We start from the raw sequence: 21073 nt of genomic DNA on the forward strand, positions 1-21073 counted from the left end.
ATTGAGAGGGCGGAACCTGCATCCGGCTCTGAGCCCCCCTCCCGCTGGTCATGGGGGCGCTGTCAGCACCGCTGTGACTACGCGGGTATCAGGCATCTATGTGCGCACCTGTGGGGAGCTCAGCTTCTGTGAGTCTTTCTGACCTGGGATTCTGGGAATTTAAACAGAATGTTCTCGAGGCCTGAGTTATATCCATCACCAGTGGGTGTCAGTAGAACTGCAGATACAACATGAAAGTACGGAAGCGGAGCTCGGGCCTGCTTCTGGGTCCCTCCTGAAAGGCGAAGGAGCAGCTCAGATGCCCAGACAGGCCCCGCGTTTGTTCTCAGCATCTCAGGTCGGACCGTGGGAGTCAAGGGCCGTGTTATAGAGAGGAGTTCTGGATCCAAGGAGCGTGAGTTCGGCTCCGGATCCTGAAGTTCGTGTTTTCGGAAGAGCTGAGCCCCTCTGGCCCCTGGTTTGCCTCCCTGGAATGGAGCGGCTGGCACTGGGCACTTTTAATAGATGCAGGTGGTGCCTGTAAATGGCAAACATGGAGGACAGTTTACGTTGTTGTTTAAAAACAAATGGCTGGAATTGGTCTGGTGGGCGGGCAGGAGCTGCCATCACCCGTGCAGGAGCCCCGCTTGCTCCTCGGGGGAGGGGCCGAGGGCAGCCTCCCCTCCGTCCCCGAGACCGTCTGGGAGCAGAGACCCTGTTGCTCAGCCCTTTCTGACAGCGGTTATTGTCTCCGTTATCATTTCTGCCCAGGATCTTACGGGCTTTTGTGACTCATCTTTGAAAAAGGGTTTCTTGGCTGGATACTGTTTTATGGCCCTGAAAGGGCCCAGGCAGGGACTGGTGCTGGCGTCCGTGGTGCTGGGAACCGGGGATCGCTTGTCTAATTTGCAGAGGGTTGGTTATATTTGGGTGCCGTGTTGGGACTCGGATATTTGTTCCTTTGTAAAATGCCACAATACGGGAGGAGTGAGTTGTTTTCCACTGAAATGTGGACTGAGGTCACTGCAGGTTCACACGCGGTTTTAGTTAAGTGGGGCAGCCTCGCAGCAGCTGCAGGAGGTCTGGCTGGCAGGGGTGGTGAAGGGCGCCCCGGGCACCATGCTGGGCAGTCAGTGCAGGGGGCTCACTGCTGTCAATCACCCCTTGTCCCCTGCTTGGCCTGGCTCACTGCCGCTGCTCCCCGGGATCCCATCCTCCCTCCCTCCTGTATGTCGAGCATCGCCGTGCCAACTCTGCCATGCGGGGCAGTCCCGGGGCCAGCCCGCCCTGCCTGACCCACCAGCCCGCTGACTCCAGCCCCGGCTTCGTCATCTGTTAAACCCAGCTCGGCAGCGCTGTCCGCAGAACTGACTTGCCCGTCTGCCCCGTGGCGGCCTCCCCTATTGGTGTGTCCCCAGGCCCGCCCTCTACTTACCTACCTGAGGTGGTTCCCCAGCCCCGACCTGCCGGTGCTGCATCCCAACAAACAACATCGAGGTCCCGGTGGGGCCCCGCACCCCAAGCCTGAGCACCTTGTGTAGTGGTGGGGTTCTCCCCCCGGGCTTCCCAGGCTGTGCTGACGGCCTGCCCTCCCCAAGTCTGGGAGCATGGCTTTTAGATTCCCGGAGTGACCGCGGTCCCCTGCAGAGAGGGAGCGAGGGGGACAGGGCTTCCCGCTGCCGCTGAGAGCCGGGGGCTGGTGATCCTGCAGCCTAGACCCCAGTCCTTTGCGCCCTCTTAGGCCAAGGACAGGTTCAAGTGACAGAATTAATCTTTACTCAATGAATTCGGTAAGACTAAAAGTTTTCCCTTCCAATCTCACTCCTAGAGAAAACCACTGCTAATAGCTCGGTGTGTGCCTTTTATACACTAATTGAGTCATTGACTCATTCACTTATTTGTTGATGGCTCAACACGTATTTGTAGAGTAGATCCTGTGCGTGGCAGGCCCGTGCTGGGGCTGGGGGTGCAGCCCTGTATTCCCAGTGGAGCATCAGGGCATCTTTCCCAGATGAAGGTAAGCGAGGGCCAACCTCACAGTCTAACCACGGTCCTCACGGGCAGTGGGAGGTGTTTCAGAGCCGGTGTGGACCAGCTCAAGCTCATTTCCACTCCCGCCTAAATCGTTCCTAAATTTCGCTTGTATTCTGTTGCCTCTGTTGCATTCTGTTGCCTCTGTTGCAGTGTTCCCTCTATCTTGTGAGGTGCATTCTGGCGAACGAAATACCCTCGGCAGGAGAGCCATGTCCCCGGGAGGCTGGGGTCCGCGGGTGGGGGGACGTGGTTAGGGCCTAGCGGGGAGCTCCTTGGGCATCTCGGGTGTTTCCAAGCGCTTCCCTGAAGGGTGTCGCTAGGGAGGGGTTCTAGCGGTCCCCATTTTCTCTGCAGTGCATTCAGGGGAGTCTCAGAAGAAGATGGATCGTTGTGCAGTAGGGTTTGTCTTCCCACGGGAGCACTGCTGTTGCTGGGAGTTGCAGCCCTGTCCAGAGACTTGGCAACAGATCGGTGAAAGCTTGACCCAGTTACAGAGCACGAGGGTCAGCAGTCCCCACCACCGGGAGGTCAGCTCTGCTGAGGCCCCTTGTGTCTGTCCTGGCTGCTGACGCTGGTCAGTTGAATGACTGAACGACAATGTCAGACGGCAAAGCTGTGCTTTGTGGGCGCTGCTGGAATGTTGGGGAAGAGCCCTGAGGCCGGCGGTGGTGCGCCCGCTCTGCTCCTGGCCCCGTGTGATGGCTCCAAGCCTCTGCTGTGGCCGGTCTCCTCTGTAACATGGGGACACTATGAGGACCTGCCCAGAGAGGGACACAGGGAGGGTCCAGCGAGCGTGAGCTGCTGTTCTTCGGTCGGGCAAGTTCTGCCTTGAGTTGAGCCAGAAGGCCACCCTGTGGCTGCCGCAGGACATCTGGGAGGTCGGATCTGTCTCCTGTGGGAGGGCCCTTCAGGGCTCTTCTTTCTTCACTTGTGGCTTCTGGAAGCTTGCGGAGCAGGTCCCCGGCCAAGCCAGGCTTGGAACTGGGCACCTTGCGTTGGGAAAGGCGTTGGTTCTGGGTTTTCCTTCTGTTCCTGTGGCAGCCTGCAGACGGGGGTCTGGCTGGTGGCTGTTCTCTCTGTTCTAGTGCTTGTTGACCGTGGAGTGACCTCTGGCTTGGGGGCCAGGCAGACCCTCTGCGGGAGCAGCCCCGGGGGGAGGGCACTCATTTCCCACTTACGCTTCTCTGGAAGCAGGACTTGACGTGGGGGGAAGGTTAGCAGGTTACATGTCGGGGTGTCCCTTTGGGGTTGGGTGATTTTGCTGCTCAGCACGGGACTGCTGGGGAGAGCGTGCTGGGTGCAGCCCGTGTGTCCTTCCCTGTGTGTTCAGTGGGCGCCCCCAGGCTGCTCTCTGCCCCAGAGATGAGAGAATGGGGTGTCCGGGGGGTCCCGGTTCCCTGGGCTGAGTGATGGAAGCCCAGGTGGGGGGCAGGGTGAGAGGGTCCTGACAGCGTCAGGGCCGAGAGTGTGTGTGTGGGTCCTGAGTGTGGGGTGGGGGGAGGTAAGGGGGTCTCACCAGGAGTACAGGGATCTCAGGGGCCGCGGCTACCTCCCTCTGGTGGAGGGGCGTGGCCGCCTTACCTGGACTCCCCCCCCCCCCCCCCGCCGCCCCGTGACTGCCCACAGAGCCCTGGGCCACTTGAGTCTGAACACATGTTTTGGCCAAGAGTTTAACTGCGATCAAGAGGAGGGGGATTGTTTGGTAACCAGCAAATGAGCCTGTCCGTGCTTTAAAGCAGCGAGCAGGGTCATGCAGCTCAGGGTCATGGAAGAAGGCAGCGGTCTTGTGTTAAAAATGCTGAAGTCACTGGAGGAGGATTGCAGACACATGAATTAACTTGCAGAATGCAAATAATATGGAGTCTGCAAAACAAGGGAGTGACAAGCATTGTTCACGCGTCCCTCCCACTTCCCTCTGCTCCGTCTCTGCACACTCACCTCCTGCTCTGAGTCCCGCCAGCATTGCTCCCTGAAATCCTGCAGGGACAATCTGTACCTCCTCCTGTCAGCGCAGGCCCCGGGTTCCTGCGCCTTGCTGCAGGAGGTGGACCGTTCGCCCTGCCCTCCAACCCCCCCCCCCCCCCCGCCAACCCCGCCGGCCCCAACGGAGGCTCCCAGTTCAGGATGTGCTTCGGACACTCGCTTGACCATTTCATGAAAGGTTGCAGTTTATATATTTCTGCACTTAAAAAAAATCGTGGTAAAATAGACGTGTCATAAAATGTACTCTTCTAACTGTTTTTCAACATTCAGTTCCGTAGCGTTAAGAACATTCACATCCTTGAGCAACCCTCCCTCTCCAGAACATTTTCCTCCTGCAGAACAAGACTCCGCACCCATGAAGCGCTAACTCCCCACCCGCCGCCCCCCAGCCCCTGGCAGCCTCCATTCTCCTTTCCATCTCGGAATTTGACTAATTTAAGTACCTCACATAAATGGAATTATCCAGAACTTGTCTTTTTGTGACTGGCTTATCTCACGCAGCATAATGTCTACAGCGTTCATCCACGTTGTAACATATGGTAGAATTTCCTTCCTTTTTTAAGGTTGAATGATATTCTGTTGTGTGGATGGACCCCATTTTGTATGTCGGTCCATCTGTGGATGGATACTGGGTTGTTTCCACTTTTTGGCTACTGTGAATAATGATACCTGCACTTTTAATTGGGTCTGATTCATCAACTGACCTGCTTTATTCTTTTTTTTTTTTTATTTTAATTTTTTTTTGACCTGCTTTAAATGATTAAAAAATGATGAAAGGAATACATAAACTTTCTCAGAAGTATCAATCAAACCTAGGGCATATTTGTGATAGGGAAGGTACAGAAAGCCACAAAGAGGGAAATAAAATAATCTGTGATTACTGCCTACAGATATACATGCATAGGCCACCATCAAAAAGTCTATAAATAATAAATGCTGGAGAGGGTGTGCAGAAAAGGGAATCCTCCTACACTGTTGGTGGGAATGTAAATTGATACAGCCACTGTGGAGGACAGTATGGAGGTTCCTTAAAAAACTAAAAATAGAGTTACTGTATGATCCAGCAATCCTACTACTGGCCATATATCCAGAAAAGATGGAAACTCTATTTCGAAAAGATGCATGCACCCCAATGTTCATAGCAGCACTATTTACAATAGCCAAGACATGGAAGCAACCTAAATGTTCATTGACAGGGGAGTGGATAAAGCAGATGTGGCACATATATACAATGGAATATTACTCAGCCATAGAAAAGAATGAAATAATGTCATGTGCAGCAACACGGATGGACCTAGACATTATTATACTAAGTGAAGTCAGAGAAAGACAAATATCATATGATATCACTTATCCGTGGAATCTGAAAAAATATACAAAGGAACTTATTTGCAACACAGAAATAGACTCACAGACTTTGAATACAAACTTATGGTTATGAAAGGGCAAAGTGGGGGAGGGATACATTGGGAATTTGGGATTGACATATACACACTACTATATATAAAATAAACAACAAGGACCTACTGTATAGCACAGGGAACTATATTCAATATCTTGTAATTATCTATAATGGAAAAGAATCTGAAAAAGAAATATATATATATATCTGAGTCACTTTGCTGTGCACCTGAAACATTATATATCAGTCATACTAAAATAAAAAAAAAGAAAAACAAGAACAGAGCAACTTCTCAAAAAAATGATATACATGTATACATGTAAATGCGTATATTTTAAATAAAATTGTCATCAAATGGACTAATAATACACAGGTTTTTTTTTTTTTTTTTGCGGTACGCGGGCCTCTCACTGTTGCGGCCTCTCCCGTTGCGGAGCACAGGCTCCGGACGCGCAGGCTCAGCGGCCATGGCTCACGGGCCCAGCCGCTCTGCGGCATGTGGGATCCTCCCAGACCGGGGCACGAACCCGTGTCCCCTGCATCGGCAGGCAGACTCTAAACCACTGCGCCACCAGGGAAGCCCATAATACACAGTTTTATATGTTGTTTTTTTCACCTACAATATCATGATTACTTTTTGATTATTAAATAATCTTAGAGAATATGATTTGTTTCTCATTTTATCTGAATGAGCCACAGATTATTTAAATTCTCCTATTATTGAACATCTGGTGGTTTCTTATTTTTGACTCTGTTATAAATAATGTTGTAATGAGCATTCCTGCAAGTAAAGTTTGCTTCCACTTTGATATATTGCTAACTAGACTCAGAAGTCGCATTACTGGGGCAGAAGGTGGATATGGACATTTTTATGGCTCTTGACACACAAAGTTAGAGAAAATTGCCTCTTAGCTGTACTGATTTATAACCTTTCAGCAAGGTAGAGTGTTCCTTTCACCACAGTTTCATCAGCATTGAGTCTTTTTTTTTAAACATCTTTATTGGAGTATAATTGCTTTACAATGTTGTGTTAGTTTCTGCTGTATAGCAAAGTGAATCAGCTATATGCATACGTATATCCCCATATCCCCTCCCGCTTGCGTCTCCCTTCCACCTTCTCTAACCCACCCCTCTAGGTAGTTGCAAAGCACCGAGCTGATCTCCCTGTGCTATGCGGCTGCTTCCCACTAGCTATCTGTTTTACATTTGGTAGTGTATGTATGTCAGTGTTACTCTCTTACTTCGTCCCAACATACCCTTCCCCCTCCCCACGTCCTCAAGTCCATTCTCTACGTCTGTGTCTTTTTTCCTGTCCTGCCCCTATGTTCATCAGAACCGTTTTTTTTTTTAGATTCCATATATATATGTTAGCATATGGTATTTGTTTTTCTCTTTCTGACTTACTTCACTCTGTATGACAGTCTCTAGGTCCATCCACCTCACTATAAATAACTCAGTTTCGTTTCTTTTTATGGCTGAAGAATGTTCCATTGTATATATGTGCCACATCTTCTTTATCCATTCATCTGTCGATGGACACTTACGTTGCTTCCACGCTCTGGCTATTGTAAATAGAGCTGCAGTGAACATTGTGGTACATGACTCTTTTTGAATTATGGTTTTCTCAGGGTATATGCCCAGGAGTGGGATTGCTGGGTCGTATGGTAGTTCTATTTTTAGTTTTTTAAGGAACCTCCGTAGCGTTCTCCATAGTGGCTGTATCAATTTACATTCCCACCATCAGTGCAAGAGGGTTTCCTTTTCTCCACACCCTCTCTAGCATTTACTGTTTGTAGATTTTTTGATGATGGCCATTCTGATGGGTGTGAGGTGATACCTCGTTGTAGTTTTGATTTGCATTTCTCTAATGATTAGTGATGTTGAGCATTCTTTCATGTGTTTGTTGGCAATCTATATATCTTCTTTGGAGAAATGTCTCTTTGGGTGTTCTGCCCATTTTTGGATTGGGTTGTTTGTTTTTTTGATAATGAGCTGCTTGTATATTTTGGAGATTAATCCTTTGTCAGTTTCTTCGTTTGCAAATATTTTCTCCAGTTCTGAGGGTTGTCTTTTCGTCTTTTTTATGGTTTTCTTTGCTGTGCAAAAGCTTTGAAGTTTCATTAGGTCCCATTTGTTTATTTTTGTTTTTATTTCCATTTCTCTAGGAGGTGGGTCAAAAAGGATCTTGCTGTGATTTATGTCATAGGGTGTTCTGCCTATGTTTTCCTCTGAGAGTTTTATAGTGTCTGGCCTTACATTTAGGTCTTTAATCCATTTTGAGTTTATTTTTGTGTATGGTGTTAGGGAGTGTTCTAATTTCATTCTTTTACATGTAGCTGTCCAGTTTTCCCAGCACCACTTATTGACGAGGCTGTCTTTTCTCCATTGTATACTCTTGCCTCCTTTATCAAAGATAAGGTGACCATATGTGCGTGGGTTTATCTCTAAGCTTTCTGTCCTGTTCCATTGATCTATATTTCTGTTTCTGTTGCCAGTACTGTCTTGACCACTGTAGCTTTGTAATATAGTATGAAGTGCAGGAGCCTTATTACTCGAGCTTCATTTTTCTTTCTCAAGATTGCTTTGGCTATTTGGGGTCTTTTGTGTTTCTATACAAATTGTGAAATTTTTTGTTCTAGTTCTGTGAAAAATGCCATTGGTAGTTTGATAGGGATTGCATTGCATCTCTAGATTGCTTTGGGTAGTATAGTCATTTTCACGATGTTGATTCTTCTAATCTAAGAACATGGTATATCTCTCCATCTGTTTGTATCATCTTTAATTTCTTTCAACAGTGTCTTATAGTTTTTTGCATACAGGTCTTTTGTCTCCTTAGGTAGGTTTAGTCCTAGGTATTTTATTCTTTTTGTTGCAATGGTAAATGGGAGTGTTTCCTTAATTTCTCTTTCAGATTTTTCTTCATTAGTGTATAGGAATGCAAGAGATTTCTGTGCATTAATTTTGTATCCTGCTACTCTACCAAATTCATTGATTAGCTCAAGTAGTTTTCTGGTGGCACCTTTAGGATTTTCTATGTATAGTATCATGTCATCTGCAAACAGTGACAGTTTTACTTCTTTTCCGATTTGGATTCCTTTTATTTCTTTTTCTCCTCTGTCTGCTGTGGCTAAAACTTCCAAAACTATGTTGAGTAGTAGTGGTGAGGGTGGGCAACCTTGTCTTGTTCCTGATCTTAGAGGAAATGGTTTCAGTTTTTCACAATTGAAAACCATGTTGGCTGTGGGTTTGTCATATATGGCCTTTATTATGTTGAGGTAGGTTCCCTCTATGCCTACTTTCTGGAGAGTTTTTAATCATAAATCGGTGTTGAATTTTGTCAAAAGCTTTTTCTGCATCTATTGAGACGATCATATGGTTTTTATCCTTTAATTTGTTAATATGGTGTATCACATTCAATGATTTGCATATATTGAAGATTCCTTGCATCCCTGGGGTAAACCTCACTTGACCATGGTGTATGATCCTTTAATGTGCTGTTGGATTCTGTGTGCTAGTATTTTGTTGAGGATTTTTGCATCTCTGTTCATCAGTCATATTGGCCTGTAGTTTTCTTTTTTTGTGATATCTTTGTCTGGTTTTGGTATCAGGGTGATGGTGGCCTCGTAGAATGAGTTTAGGAGTGTTCCTCCCCCTGCTATATTTTGGAAGAGTTTGAGAAGGATAGGTATTAGCTCTTCTCTAAATGTTTGATAGAATTCTCTTGTGAAGCCATCTGGTCCTGGGCTTTTGTTTGTTGGAAGATTTTTAATCACAGTTTCAATTTCATTACTTGTGATTGGTCTGTTCATATTTTCTATTATTTCCTGGTTCAGTCTTGGAAGGTTGTGTTTTTCTAAGAATTTGTCCATTTATTCCAGGTTGTCCATTTTATTGGCATATAGTTGCTTGTAGTAATCTCTCATGATCCTTTGTATTTCTGCTGTGTCAGTTGTTACTTCTCCTTTTTCATTCCTAATTATGTTGATTTGAGTCTTCTCCCTTTTTTTCTTGATGAGTCTGGCTAATGGTTTATCAATTTTGTTTATCTTCTCAAAGAACCAGTGTTTAGTTTTATTGATCTTTGCTATCATTTCCTTCATTTCTTTTTCATTTATTTCTGATCTGATCTTTATGATTTCTTTCCTTCTGCTAACTTTGGGGTTTTTCTGTTCTTCTTTCCCTAATTGCTTTCGGTGTAAGGTTAGGCTGTTTATTTGAGATTTTTCTTGTTTCCTGAGGTAGGATTGTATTGCTATAAACTTCCCTCTTGAACTGCTTTTGCTGCATCCCATAGGTTTTGGATCGTCGTGTTTTCATTGTCATTTGTCTCTAGGTATTTTTTGATTTCCTCTTTGATTTCTTCAGTGATCTCTTGGTTATTTAGTAGCTTATTGTTTAGCCTCCATGTGTTTGTATTTTTTACATTTTTTCCCCTGTGATTGACATCTAGTCTCATAGCGTTGTCGTCAGAAAAGATACTTGATACAATTTCAATTTTCTTAAATTTACCAAGGCTTGATTTGTGACCCAAGATATGATCTATCCTGGAGAATGTTCCATGAATACTTGAGAAGAAAGTGTATTCTGTTGTTTTTGGATGGAATGTCCTGTAAATATCAATTAAGTCCATCTCGTTTAATGTGTCATTTAAAGCTTGTGTTTTCTTATTAATTTCATTTTGGATGATCTGTCCATTGGTGAAAGTGGGGTGTTAAAGTCCCCTACTATGATTGTGTTACTGTCGATTTCCCCTTTTATGTCTGTTAGCATTTGCCTTATGTATTGAGGTGCTCCTAAGTTGGGTGCATAAATATTTACAATTGTTGTATCTTCTTCTTGGATTGATCCCTTGATCATTATGTAGTGTCCTTGGTTTTTTGTAATAGTCTTTATTTTAAAGTCTATTTTGTCTGATATGAGACTTGCTACTCCAGCTTTCTTTTGGTTTCCATTTGCGTGGAATATCTTTTTCTATCCCCTCCCTTTCAGTCTGTGTGTGTCTCTAGGTCTGAAGTGGGTCTCTTGTAGACAGCATATGTATGGGTCTTGTTTTTGTATCCATTCAGCAAGCCTGTATCTTTTGGTTAGAGCATTTAATCCATTTACATTTAAGGTAATTAGCAATATGTATGTTCCTATTACCATTATCTTAATTGGTTTGGGCTTGTTTTTGTTGGTCCTTTTCATCTTTTGTGTTTCCTACTTAGAGTAGTTCATTTAGCATTTGTTGTAGAGCTAGTTTGGTGCTGCTGAATTCTCTTAGCTTTTGCTTGTCTGTAAAGCATTTGATTTCTCTGTCGAATCTGAATGAGATCCTTGCTAGGTAGAGTATTCTTGGTTTTAGGTTCTTTCCGTTCATTACTTTAAGTATATCATGCCACTCCCTTCTGTCTTGCAGAGTTTCTGCTGAGAAATCAGCTGTTAACCTTATGGGAGTTCCCTTGTATGTTATTTGTTGTTTTTCTCTTGTTGCTTTTAATAATTTTTCTTTGTCTTTAATTTTTGTCAGTTTGATTACTGTGTGTCTTGGTGTGTTTCTCTTGGTTTATCCTGTATGGTACTCTCTGTGCTTCCTGGACTACTTTCTTTCCCATATTAGGGAAGTTTTCCATTATAATCTCTTGAAATATTTTCTCAGACCCTTTCTTTTTCTTTTGGGACCCCTATAATTGGAACGTTGATGCGTTTAGTTGTCCCAGAAGTCTCTGAGACTGTCCTCAATTCTTTTCATTCTTTTTTCTTTATTCTGCTCTGTGGCAGTAATTTGTACCATTTTATCTTCCTGCTCACATATTCATTCTTCTGCCTCAGTTAATCTGCTATTGATTCCTTCTAGAGTATATTAATTTCAGGTATTGTGTTGTTCATCACTGTTTGCTTGCTCTTTAGTTCTTCTAGATCCTTGTTAAATGTTTCATGTATTTTCTCCATTCTCTTTCCGAGATTTTGGATCATCTTTACTATCACTACTCTGAATTCTTTTTCGGGTAGGTTGCCTATTTCATCATCATTTATTTGGTCGTGTGGGTTTTAACCTTGCTCCTTCGTCTGTAGCATATTTTTTTTTGTCGTTTCATTTTTTTTCCTTTTTTGATGGGTCGGGCTGTATTCCCGTCTTACTGGTTGTTTGGCCTGAGGCGTCCAGCACTGGAGTTTGCAGGCAGTTGAATAGAGCCGGGTCTTGGTGCTGAGATGAGGACCTCCGTGAGGCCTCACTCCAACTGATACTCCCTGGGGTCTGAGGTTCTCTGTTAGTCCAGCGGCTTGGACTCGAAGCTCCCACTACAGGAGCTTGGGCCTGACCTCCGGCCTGGGAACCAAGATCCTGCAAGCTTCATGGCATGGTAAAAAAAAAATATGTAAAAAAAAAAAAGAAAGAAAAAAAGGAGCAGTACAATATCAAAGAATAAAATACCCAATAAAGTTAGAAAGATAAAAAATATATTAGGAAAAATAAAACTGTAATTGAAACAACCGGTCACTGGGGGTTCCTCCTGTCCCCTAGGTGTCTGTGGTCCCTCACCGGCGCCTGGTAGGTGCCCTAGTTGTGAGGAGACGTGAATTCACATCCTCCTAGTACGGCACCTTGACTCCACCCCTCAGCATTGAGTCTTACGTCAATTTTTTTTAAAGTTTAGAATTGGCTTTCAAAATCGAAGACCTTGCATGTAAATATTTAAATAACCCTAAACATTTAGGAAGAGACAGACAGGACCAGAACCAGAACGATGACACTGATGGGGACGTAAGGGACAGACCCCTGGGGGTGTGTTTGCTGGGGAGCAGCTGGCTTTGCTTTCTTCCTCCTGTGTCACCTTTGCTCCAGAACCCATGGAGAATCCTCTCTAAATGCACGTGATGCTCCCCTCTCGTGGCTGCGGCCGGGCTTCCATGTACCTGCTTGGTGCAGGTGCTGGGCTGGATGCAGGGGCCGCCGCCCCCTTCTGTCCTCACGGAGCTCACGGTCCAGGGGTGCTTCTTGATCGGGGCGGGACTTCCCTCATGGTGCCAGCCCAGCCCGAGTTTCTGCTCGTTGCCATGCCATGCTCACGCCTATGCCTGCGTGTTTCCACGTGGTTCAGGGTAAACCTAGTGAAACGAGAAATGACATAGTGGGCTGTGCCCTTGCTGGATAGGAAGTCATGACAAAGGGAAGCCGAGTGCAGGGGACAGATGTCACTCTGCCTCAGGCTGTCTGTGTGCCCTGGATGGCCGATTAGGGGGTTTGTTCCTGGAGATGCTTTGGGGTAGAATTTGGACCGAAAATGAAATTTGCGCTTGTTTGATCTGTTTGGTGTCTGGGCTTGGACTGAGGTGGGCTCTGGCTGTGAGTCCTCTCTGAGCGATGCCCATGCTGCCTTCTCTGTGCTTGGCCTGCGGCCTGCACCCCCCGTGGGTGAGAGGACCGTCCGGTGGTTTTGTTTCTGCGGGTCATCCCTCTGAGCCTCTCGTTGTGCAGGGGACACGCTCCGGAAGCCTCGCCTTCAGAAGTCTCTCACGTGGTACCTGGACGATTTGTTCTTCACGATGTATCCCTCCCTGGAGAAGTTTGAGGAGGAGCTTCTGGAACTTGTGATCAGCGATCACTTCCGGGAGGTACAGTCTTGGGTCGGGGAAGTTAGTCTGAACGGTGCAGGTGGAAACGGCAGGCGGAGCTGGGGAGCTCCCGGCCTCTCAAGCCCCCAGGTGGGTGGTCCAGCCCCTGGTGACACCTGTGGTCCTGTCTTTCGTCTCTTTGTGGCTGAAGAGGGACACTAGCCCATTGTCTTTATTTTTTTTAATTTTTAAAAAATTTTTATTCTTTGGCTGGGTCACGTGGCATGTGGGATGCGGGATCTTAGTTCCCCGACCAGGGATCGAACTCAGGCCCCCTGCATTGGAAGAGCGGAGTCTTAACCACTGGACCACCAGGGAAGTCCCACGAGCCCATTGTCTTAACTTTGATATTGACGAGGGTGCTGTTATCCTGAGACATTAATTAGCATTCACTTCGATGTAACTTAATCAGTCCTCATTTAAAAGTAGATTAAATCACCAAATGAGCATAGGAAAACCTGTAAAATAATCCACATTTACAAGGGACATTTTGAGGATGTTTCCAAGGAGACGACTAGGGATCTCAACCACTTTGCCCCATCGAAGCAGTTTACTGTGAGCGGTGCTTCCCCTAACACTGCTCAGTTTTGCCTGTGTGACGCTGTCCTGCAGACTCCGCACCGTGATGCCTCGTCCCCACTGTGGGCCTTTGAACACATGGCCCACTTTCGTGCATGTTCTTCGTCTGGATCTGTGCACGACCCCTCTCAGGTATCATGTCTCAGTGCAGACCTGTTGCCCTGAGGGGCCTCCCTGCCCAAGCTGCAGGCAGCGTCCCCCTTCCTCCCCGCCGGGCGCGCTCTCTGACGCATCACCCTGCTTCGTTTCTCTGGGTGCTTGGCCCTCTCGGAGAGCACCTGGTTTCCTTACTGTTTACGGGTGGATAGTCGGTCCCTCTCTGGAGTATTTGCACCAGGAGGACAGGGACTTGGTTTGCTTTACCCCTGCACCTGATGTGCCTAAAACAGTCGGCACATAGTAGGTCTCTAACATGTATTTGTGAGAATGAATGTGCGGTCAGTGGATGCCCATCCTCGTAGTCTGTGAAGTTAGCAAATTATTGATACACACACACATGAATGTGTGTACACGCACGAATAAGGTGGTCTTTTCTTTTGCTCTCTACCCGTTCTTGAAAATGTTGTGCTATGTAATGTAGTCTCATGTGAAACAGAAACACGAAGCAGAGAAGAGGACTGAAATAGCATCACACATTTTCTTGGCATAGTTCCTGCTGTTTTCTTATGGCTCAGAAAAGATTGTCTGAGGGTAGAAAGATGTTTAAGAGCATTATTGTTGAGTTTTATATATTCCCATAAAGATCACTTTATTATGTGTTTTTACTCTCTTTGTATTTTTGTTCCCATCCAACTGGCAGATACTCCGTTATCACCTTCGTTTTATTTTCATTACTCAGAGACTAATGGGCTGAATTTACGTCTGTTCAGCATGATTAATGGGCAATGAAGAAAACTCGAAAATTCAGGGATCATTTTGCAACAATCACGTAATTTAATAAACAGTAATAGCCTGGAGGAATATCCTTGCTCATTTGTTAGGGCGCCTGTATGTTGTTTTTGTTAAGATGAAAACACTTTAATATCCAGGGATCACTTTGGGGCAGACTTACTGCCTAAATATGCCCACTCTTCCTGCGGCCCTGTCCGCCCCAAGTCTCAGGTGTCTGAGCTGTGGGAGGGCAGAGGTGTTGAAGCTCGCTGTGTTCAGCCTTGGTCAGCGCCTGCCCTTGACTCCGGGACCTCTCACTTCTTGGAGCCCACTTGGAGCTCACTTCCTCTCACTGTTGGAGGTGCTAGGGCCCCTTGTTGCTGGTTTGCTGCGTCTTGAGAATTGTAGCTCAACCTTGGAAACCCGGAGCGAGAGTTAGCTGATTCAGGCATCTAAGGGATGTATTGCTCTACGAGATGACGCTACGTGAGAAATCCCCAAAGTACCTAGAAAATGGCCTAAGGCCAGTCTGCTCTGATTGGATGGTGCTTCACTAAGCTCCGTCTGGTCTGGAATGTCTGAAACCTCTGTTCTAGTTTCTTCTCTCTGCTGGGGCTCTCTGCTGGGAGCTTTCCTGGCGAGCTCCCGCCCCCCTCCGCACCGACCTTATTCTGTGCCATGTGTGCTTTTCCCAGGCGGGCAGCCCCCTGGACAGTGGTGCCCTGGAGATCTTGGAGCGGCGCCTGTGCGTGGGCGTGCACAACGGGCTGGGCTTCGTGCAGAGGCCACAGGTGGTGGTGCTGGTGCCTGAGCTGGAGGTGTCCTTGACGCACTCTGCCAGCTTCAGCCGGAGAGTTGGCGCCTCTTCGAAGGCCAGGTATTTCCCCCGGGGTCCCAGGTCGTGGTCCGCGTGGAGTTAGGAGGTGCGGGTGGGCACCTGACCAGGGATCAGAGTGAAAGGCAGTTGTTCTTACAGGCGAGGTGTGCACTCATCCACCTGGGTTCTTGCCCGGTGCCTTTGATTCCTCTTGCTTAGTCGTCCCCATCAGGAGCAGACCTCAGTGTTGTGAGGTTGGAAAGATCCTGGTTTTTGTGCCACGACGGGTTTTGGAGTTAGCATAACAGATGCTTCCAGCTGTGGAGCCCTGGCATGCTTTCCTCCAGATGCGCCCTGTGATCCCTTTCTCACATGACACAGAACCAGAGGGCAGTAAGTTCTGCCGCTCTGTTCAGTCCTGTGCGTCTCAAATCACAACAGATACATCGCCTAGGGGTTCCATACGTGAAGCTGGACGGAAGCCGGCCTCGGAGGGGCACCTCCCTGGAGCCCTTCCGTCCTCCTGATACCAGTGCTGGCATTTTGGGAGAGTGCTGATTGCAGCACCTAAGAGAGGCTCTGGTTTGGGAAGTTACCTTGATGGCCAAACACCCAGAAGGGCTCAGTGCCATTGCTTGGGGGACTCACTGTACCAGACTGCAGCAGCAGCGCCCGGTGCCGCGGCGCCCGAGCTGATGGCAGGTGGGGTGCCGGGCAGCAGGAGCCCCGCCTGACACGCCCCCTCTGTGTGTTCTCGGCGCAGATCTGGAAACCACACTCTGGTCTCGAGAAGCCGCCTCCAGCTCCCTGAGATGGTCTGTCAGCCCGCGTTCACCATCGTCTTTCAGCTGGAGTACGTGTTTAACAGCCCTTCGGGAGCGGACGGCAACGTAAGAACCATCCGCGTGTTTCGCGTGCCGCCTGGCGACGGGCTCTACGCGCGCAGAATAAGCATAGTCACCATTCATTTTTCTTCCGTTAAAAGCAGTGTGATTATTATTAACAATATGGATAACAAGCGTGGAATATGATTCTAGAAAACACTTGTTCCAAGTGATAGCTTTGTTCTAATCGTTTCCCATCTTTATGGTAATAGTACGTACACTCTGCTGGCAGCTGGTATGAACAGTTCAGTAAACAGGCGTCATGCAGCATAACATCGTTAATTCATGATTATCGAATCAATAATTATTTTGAAAGAATGAGACCATTTTAATGCCTTTTTCAAATAGTAAGTGTAGTAAAGCTTGAATCTGCACAAGAAGTGAATGTTTTCTTAGAGTGGACTTTGTATGTGCCCACGTCAGAACCAAGAGTAAGAATCTGTAGGATTCAGTTGGAAGAAATGTAACAAAGAGACATCATTTACATCATTGATGCAGATTTTTCGGAAAACCCAAGTCATGCTATTCTTAAGATTCAGATTTTTGTTTGAAAAAGCAAATATCAATTTAACAAGTAAATTAAAAATAAAAATAGGCCAACAAGACACCTTCTGTGGTGGTCAGTCTGCCCGCATCACCGTGCAGCTGAGGCAAGAGCAGGGGGCTGGGAGCGGTCTTGGGGGGTCTTTGGAAGGAGAATGGGGTGTCAGCACAGCTGCTTTGTTAGTTCCTGATGTCCTCTGGTAGCAGTGAACTGACCTCTCTGATGTCTGTGTAATTCAGAGTCCTAATCAGGTGAGCAGACCCAGAGGCAGGTATTCTGAGTATAGGCGAACGAATGATGTCCGTTGTTCTCACAAAGTTCTTGTTCCCAGCTCTGCTTTTCTTTCTTTGTTACCGGAAATTTCAGCTAAAATGCAACTGTATGCAGATATGCTTGTCAGCCCGGGGCAGGCCCTCCGCGCCTGGGGTGGAGCTTTACCAGGAGGGAGGGGCTTCTGGGGCTTCCCCATCCTGGGGGGAAGTTCGCCGGCTCAGGTGCAACATCCCTGGTGCTGCCACTGGGCGTGGGCAGGGGGTCGGTACAGAGGGAGCCCCTGAGGAGCAGAGGGCCTGGCTCTCCACTTATTTACGTTTAGATTGTGTCCCCTCGAGAACGTTAATTACAATTCGCTTGTGATTATAAAGCCTGTGTCCTGAAACTTTATGTCTTACCCAACACTTGATTGTTAAGTTTTTAACTCTTCACTGAAATGCTTACCCGCTGACAGGTGGATCCGCCTGGCGCTGTTGCTTGTGGAGCTCTTGGAATGTGGCTTGAAATAGCTCATCAGTTCTTTTTGATGTGGAGGTTTATCTTAACATGGAATATTGGATTCCGTTTTACTGTCATCAAGTGTACTTTCTTCAGTGTAATCTGGAGAGGAAATGTTCCTGTGTCTGAAATGAATTTCCGCACAAATTACTTGCTGCATGGAACAGTGAGGATGGGTTAGCATTCCGGGGGTGAAAACCAAATCAGACATTCCCACCACAACCAGACTTAGACGTACAGGAGAAAACTAGCCTGATGCTGTCGAAATGGGCTCTCGCTCCTTCCCCGAGGAGTGTCCCAGGAGGGGACGCGGCCCACTGGGCCTCCTGCAAGGTCAGGGCTCGGCCTTGGAGGGACATGTCGCAGCTGGCATGCTCCTGCTTCCCTCTGCAGTCCATTATGGAGCGTGTCTTCGGGTGCATTCAGCCTGCAAATTCCTTTCTCCCCTTTCTTTCCTTTTAAAAAACTCTATGTGGTGGACATGCCAAGTGTAAACAAAAGCAGACCGGATAGTAAAATAAGCCCCAAGGAGCTTCAGCAGTTATCCACTTCGTGGACACTCTTGTTTTGTCCATACCCTCTTGCACAACCCATTTTGGTTCATTTTGAAGCAAATTCCAGTCATAATTGCATCTGTTTTGATTATTGTGAACATTTCGGCATATACATTCTTTTCTTTAAGACCTTTTTAATTATAGAGACTTTCGAATATGAAGATAGAAGCGTACGATAAACCCAATGAATGTACCCATCGCCAGTCTCCGAAGTCATCAGCTCCTGGCCAGCCTTGTCGCTGCCTTTCTTTCCTGTCCTCATTCCTCCCAGATTATTTTAGAGCAAATCCTAGACCCCGTGCCATTTCCTCTGTGGACAGTGCAGGAGATCTTTCCAAAAGATGGGGGTAAAACTTCCCTGCAATACCATCGTCACACCTAAAAAATAAAACAAAGTTCTCGGTATCATCAGTCACCCAGCCTGCCTGGGTGTACGTTTTAAGTATTTTCCTTAATCAGAAATAGACCTTTGTGTGACTGTTCACTTTCAAGTGTTTATCTAGATCAGCGAGAGGCCATCTGGGCTAATAGTGCCTCCAGTGTATACCCAGTCACCTGAGTCTCAGAGGATTGTTTTGGTCCTGAATATTTTGGTAGTCATTAGACACAAACTAGAAAAAAGTTTTGAGAAGACACACCCCTTGTTTGTAATCTGTTAGCCAGAATGACTAAAGCCTTTGTGATTTGTCTTTGGGTTAAGTGTTCTTCTGATCCAGACAACGTACCTTCTAGAAACCTGAGTCCATGGGGACAGTGCACCCACAGCAGAAGGCCCGTTTGGAAATGCCGTGAGCTTTGCAAGTGTGGCCTCCAGAAACATTTGCTGTTTGAATAAAGCTGATAAAGCAGACTGCCTAGAACATGAGAGTGACGTGGAAAGAAGGTAGCTGTAAAAATAAACAGACCCAGTGTCCTTTGCTGCGTTTTTATGTCAGAATAAGTGCAGATCACCACGGGGCTGCGAGGGTCAAAAGAGCTCTTTTCTGGGGAGTAACACAGCAAAATAACCCTCTCCCACATCTCTGGGGGGTAAAACTCTAATTTATTTATATATTTGCTCGTATTCTTTGAACAAAACAAGTTCATATAACAGAGATTTGAGTGCTTAACATAGGTATCATGCCTGGATTTACTCTGAAAATTACATAAATTTAAACTTTCTAGAACTTGGAAATACAGATGTCTTGAGGGTTCTCTGGAGAGCTTTCAAAATAACCCCTCCTTGGACCCTGGAGCCAGGTCCGTGTCCTGGTTGAGTCACCTTGCAGCTGTATACACATTGCAGCCATACATCTCGCTGTGCTGCAGCTTGAGGTTGTCACCATCAGAGGCCCCCCACTGAGCGCGCAGGACCTGCTGAGTTTCCGACTGTCTGCTTAGGTGGAGGTTGCTAAAGAAGAGGGGATTGGTGCAGAGTCTTCTATTTTGTCCTGAATGTTGGGTCTCCCTTATGGTTTTAGGAAAGATAACAACTCACTTTTTAAAAATTGTGTTATTTTTATTTGTCTTTTCTTTTTTTTTTTTTGCGGCACGCGGGCCTCCCACTGTTGGGGTCTCTCCCGTTGCAGAGCACAGGCTCCGGACGCACAGGCTCAGCGGCCATGACTCACGGGCCCAGCTGCTCCGCGGCACGCGGGAACCTCCCGGACCGGGGCGCAAACCCGCGTCCCCTGCATCGGCAGGCAGACTCCCAGCCACTGCACCACCAGGGAAGCCCTATTTGTCTTTTTTAAAAAAATATTTTTTCATTGAGGAGAAATTCACATACCCTAATATGATTTTTAAAGTGTCCAATTCAGTGGTATTCTGCCTTACTTTTTTTTTTTTAAATGTCTTTTTTTCTTGTGGGAAAATACACATAAAATTTACCATCTTAACCATTTTAAAGTGTACAGCCAGTGGTATTAAGTACATTCACATTGTTGTACAACCATCATCACCATCCATCCCCATAACTCTTTTCGTCTTGTAAAACTGAAGCTCTGTGCCCATTAAACAAACTCCCCATTCTCCCCGCCTGCTAGCCCCTGGGAACCATGATTCTACTTTCTGTCTTTATGATTTTGACTATTCTAAGTACCACATGTAAGTAGAATCATACAGTATTTGTCCTTTTGTGACTGACTTATTTCACTTAGTGTAAGTCTTCAAGGTTCATCCATGTTGTAGCATATCATAGAATTTCCTTCCTTCTTTTTTTTTTTTTTTTTTTTTTTGCGGTACGTGGGCCTCTCACTGCCGTGGCCTCACCTGCTGCAGAGCACAGGCTCTGGATGTGCAGGCTCAGCGGCCATGGCTCACGGGCCCAGCAGCTCCGTGGCATGTGGGATCTTCCCGGACCGGGGCATGAACCCGTGTCCCCTGCATCGGCAGGCGGACTCTCAACCACTGTGCCACCAGGGAAGCCCTCCTTCCTTCTTAAGGCTGAATAATATTCCATTGCATGGATAGACCGCACTTGGGTTGCTTCCATGTTTTAGCTATTGAGAACAATGCTACTGTGACCATGGGTGTACAAGTATCTCTTTGAGACCTGCCTTCAATACTTTTTGTGTATATACCCAAAAGTGGAATTACTGGATCATATGGTAATTCTATTTTTCACTTTTGAGAAGGCACCATTCCGTTGTCTACAGTGGCTACACCATTTTACATTCCCACCAACAGTCCACGTCCTTGCCAATGCTCATTGCTTTCTATTTTTTGGATAGGAGCCATCCTAATGATTATGAAGTAGTATCTCATTGTACTTTTTTTTTTTTTTTTGTGGTACATGGGCCTCTCACTGTTGTGACCTCTCCCGTTGTGGAGCACCGGCTCAGGACGCGCAGGCTCAGCGGCCATGGCTCACGGGCCCAGCTGCTCTGCGGCACGTGGGATCCTCCTGGACCGGGTCACGAACCCGCGTCCCCTGCATCGGCAGGCGGACTCTCAACCACTGCGCCACCAGGGAAGCCCTCATTGTACTTTTGATTTGCATTTACCTAGCGATTAGTGATGTTGACCATCTTTTCATATGCTTGTTGGCCATTTGTGTGTCTTATCTGGAGAAATATCTAG

General features: G+C 46.8%; 1 protein-coding gene across 14 annotated transcripts in view; it reads left to right on the forward strand.

The window, feature by feature from the left end:
* The window catches only part of NPHP4 (nephrocystin 4), a 139011-nt gene that overhangs the window by 30996 nt on the left and 86942 nt on the right, over nucleotides 1-21073 (forward strand). For 13 of the 14 annotated variants that reach the window (XR_003433472.1, XR_003433471.1, XM_027110398.1 and 10 more), the window contains 3 exons: nucleotides 12858-12994; nucleotides 15139-15320; nucleotides 16024-16150. The exons of the other annotated variant lie outside the window; for it this stretch is intronic. Coding sequence is in view for 11 of the 13 variants with exons in the window: in XM_027110398.1 (XP_026966199.1) it covers nucleotides 12858-12994; nucleotides 15139-15320; nucleotides 16024-16150 (446 nt within the window). In the remaining 2 variants the exon portion in view is untranslated. The remainder of the gene's footprint in view (nucleotides 1-12857; nucleotides 12995-15138; nucleotides 15321-16023; nucleotides 16151-21073) is intronic. 14 annotated transcript variants of the gene reach the window in all.

Source organism: Aethalodelphis obliquidens, unplaced genomic scaffold (genome assembly GCF_003676395.1).
Source record: "Aethalodelphis obliquidens isolate GAN/ISIS:26980383/991018 unplaced genomic scaffold, ASM367639v1 scaffold9, whole genome shotgun sequence".
Taxonomy (NCBI): Eukaryota; Metazoa; Chordata; class Mammalia; order Artiodactyla; family Delphinidae; genus Aethalodelphis; species Aethalodelphis obliquidens.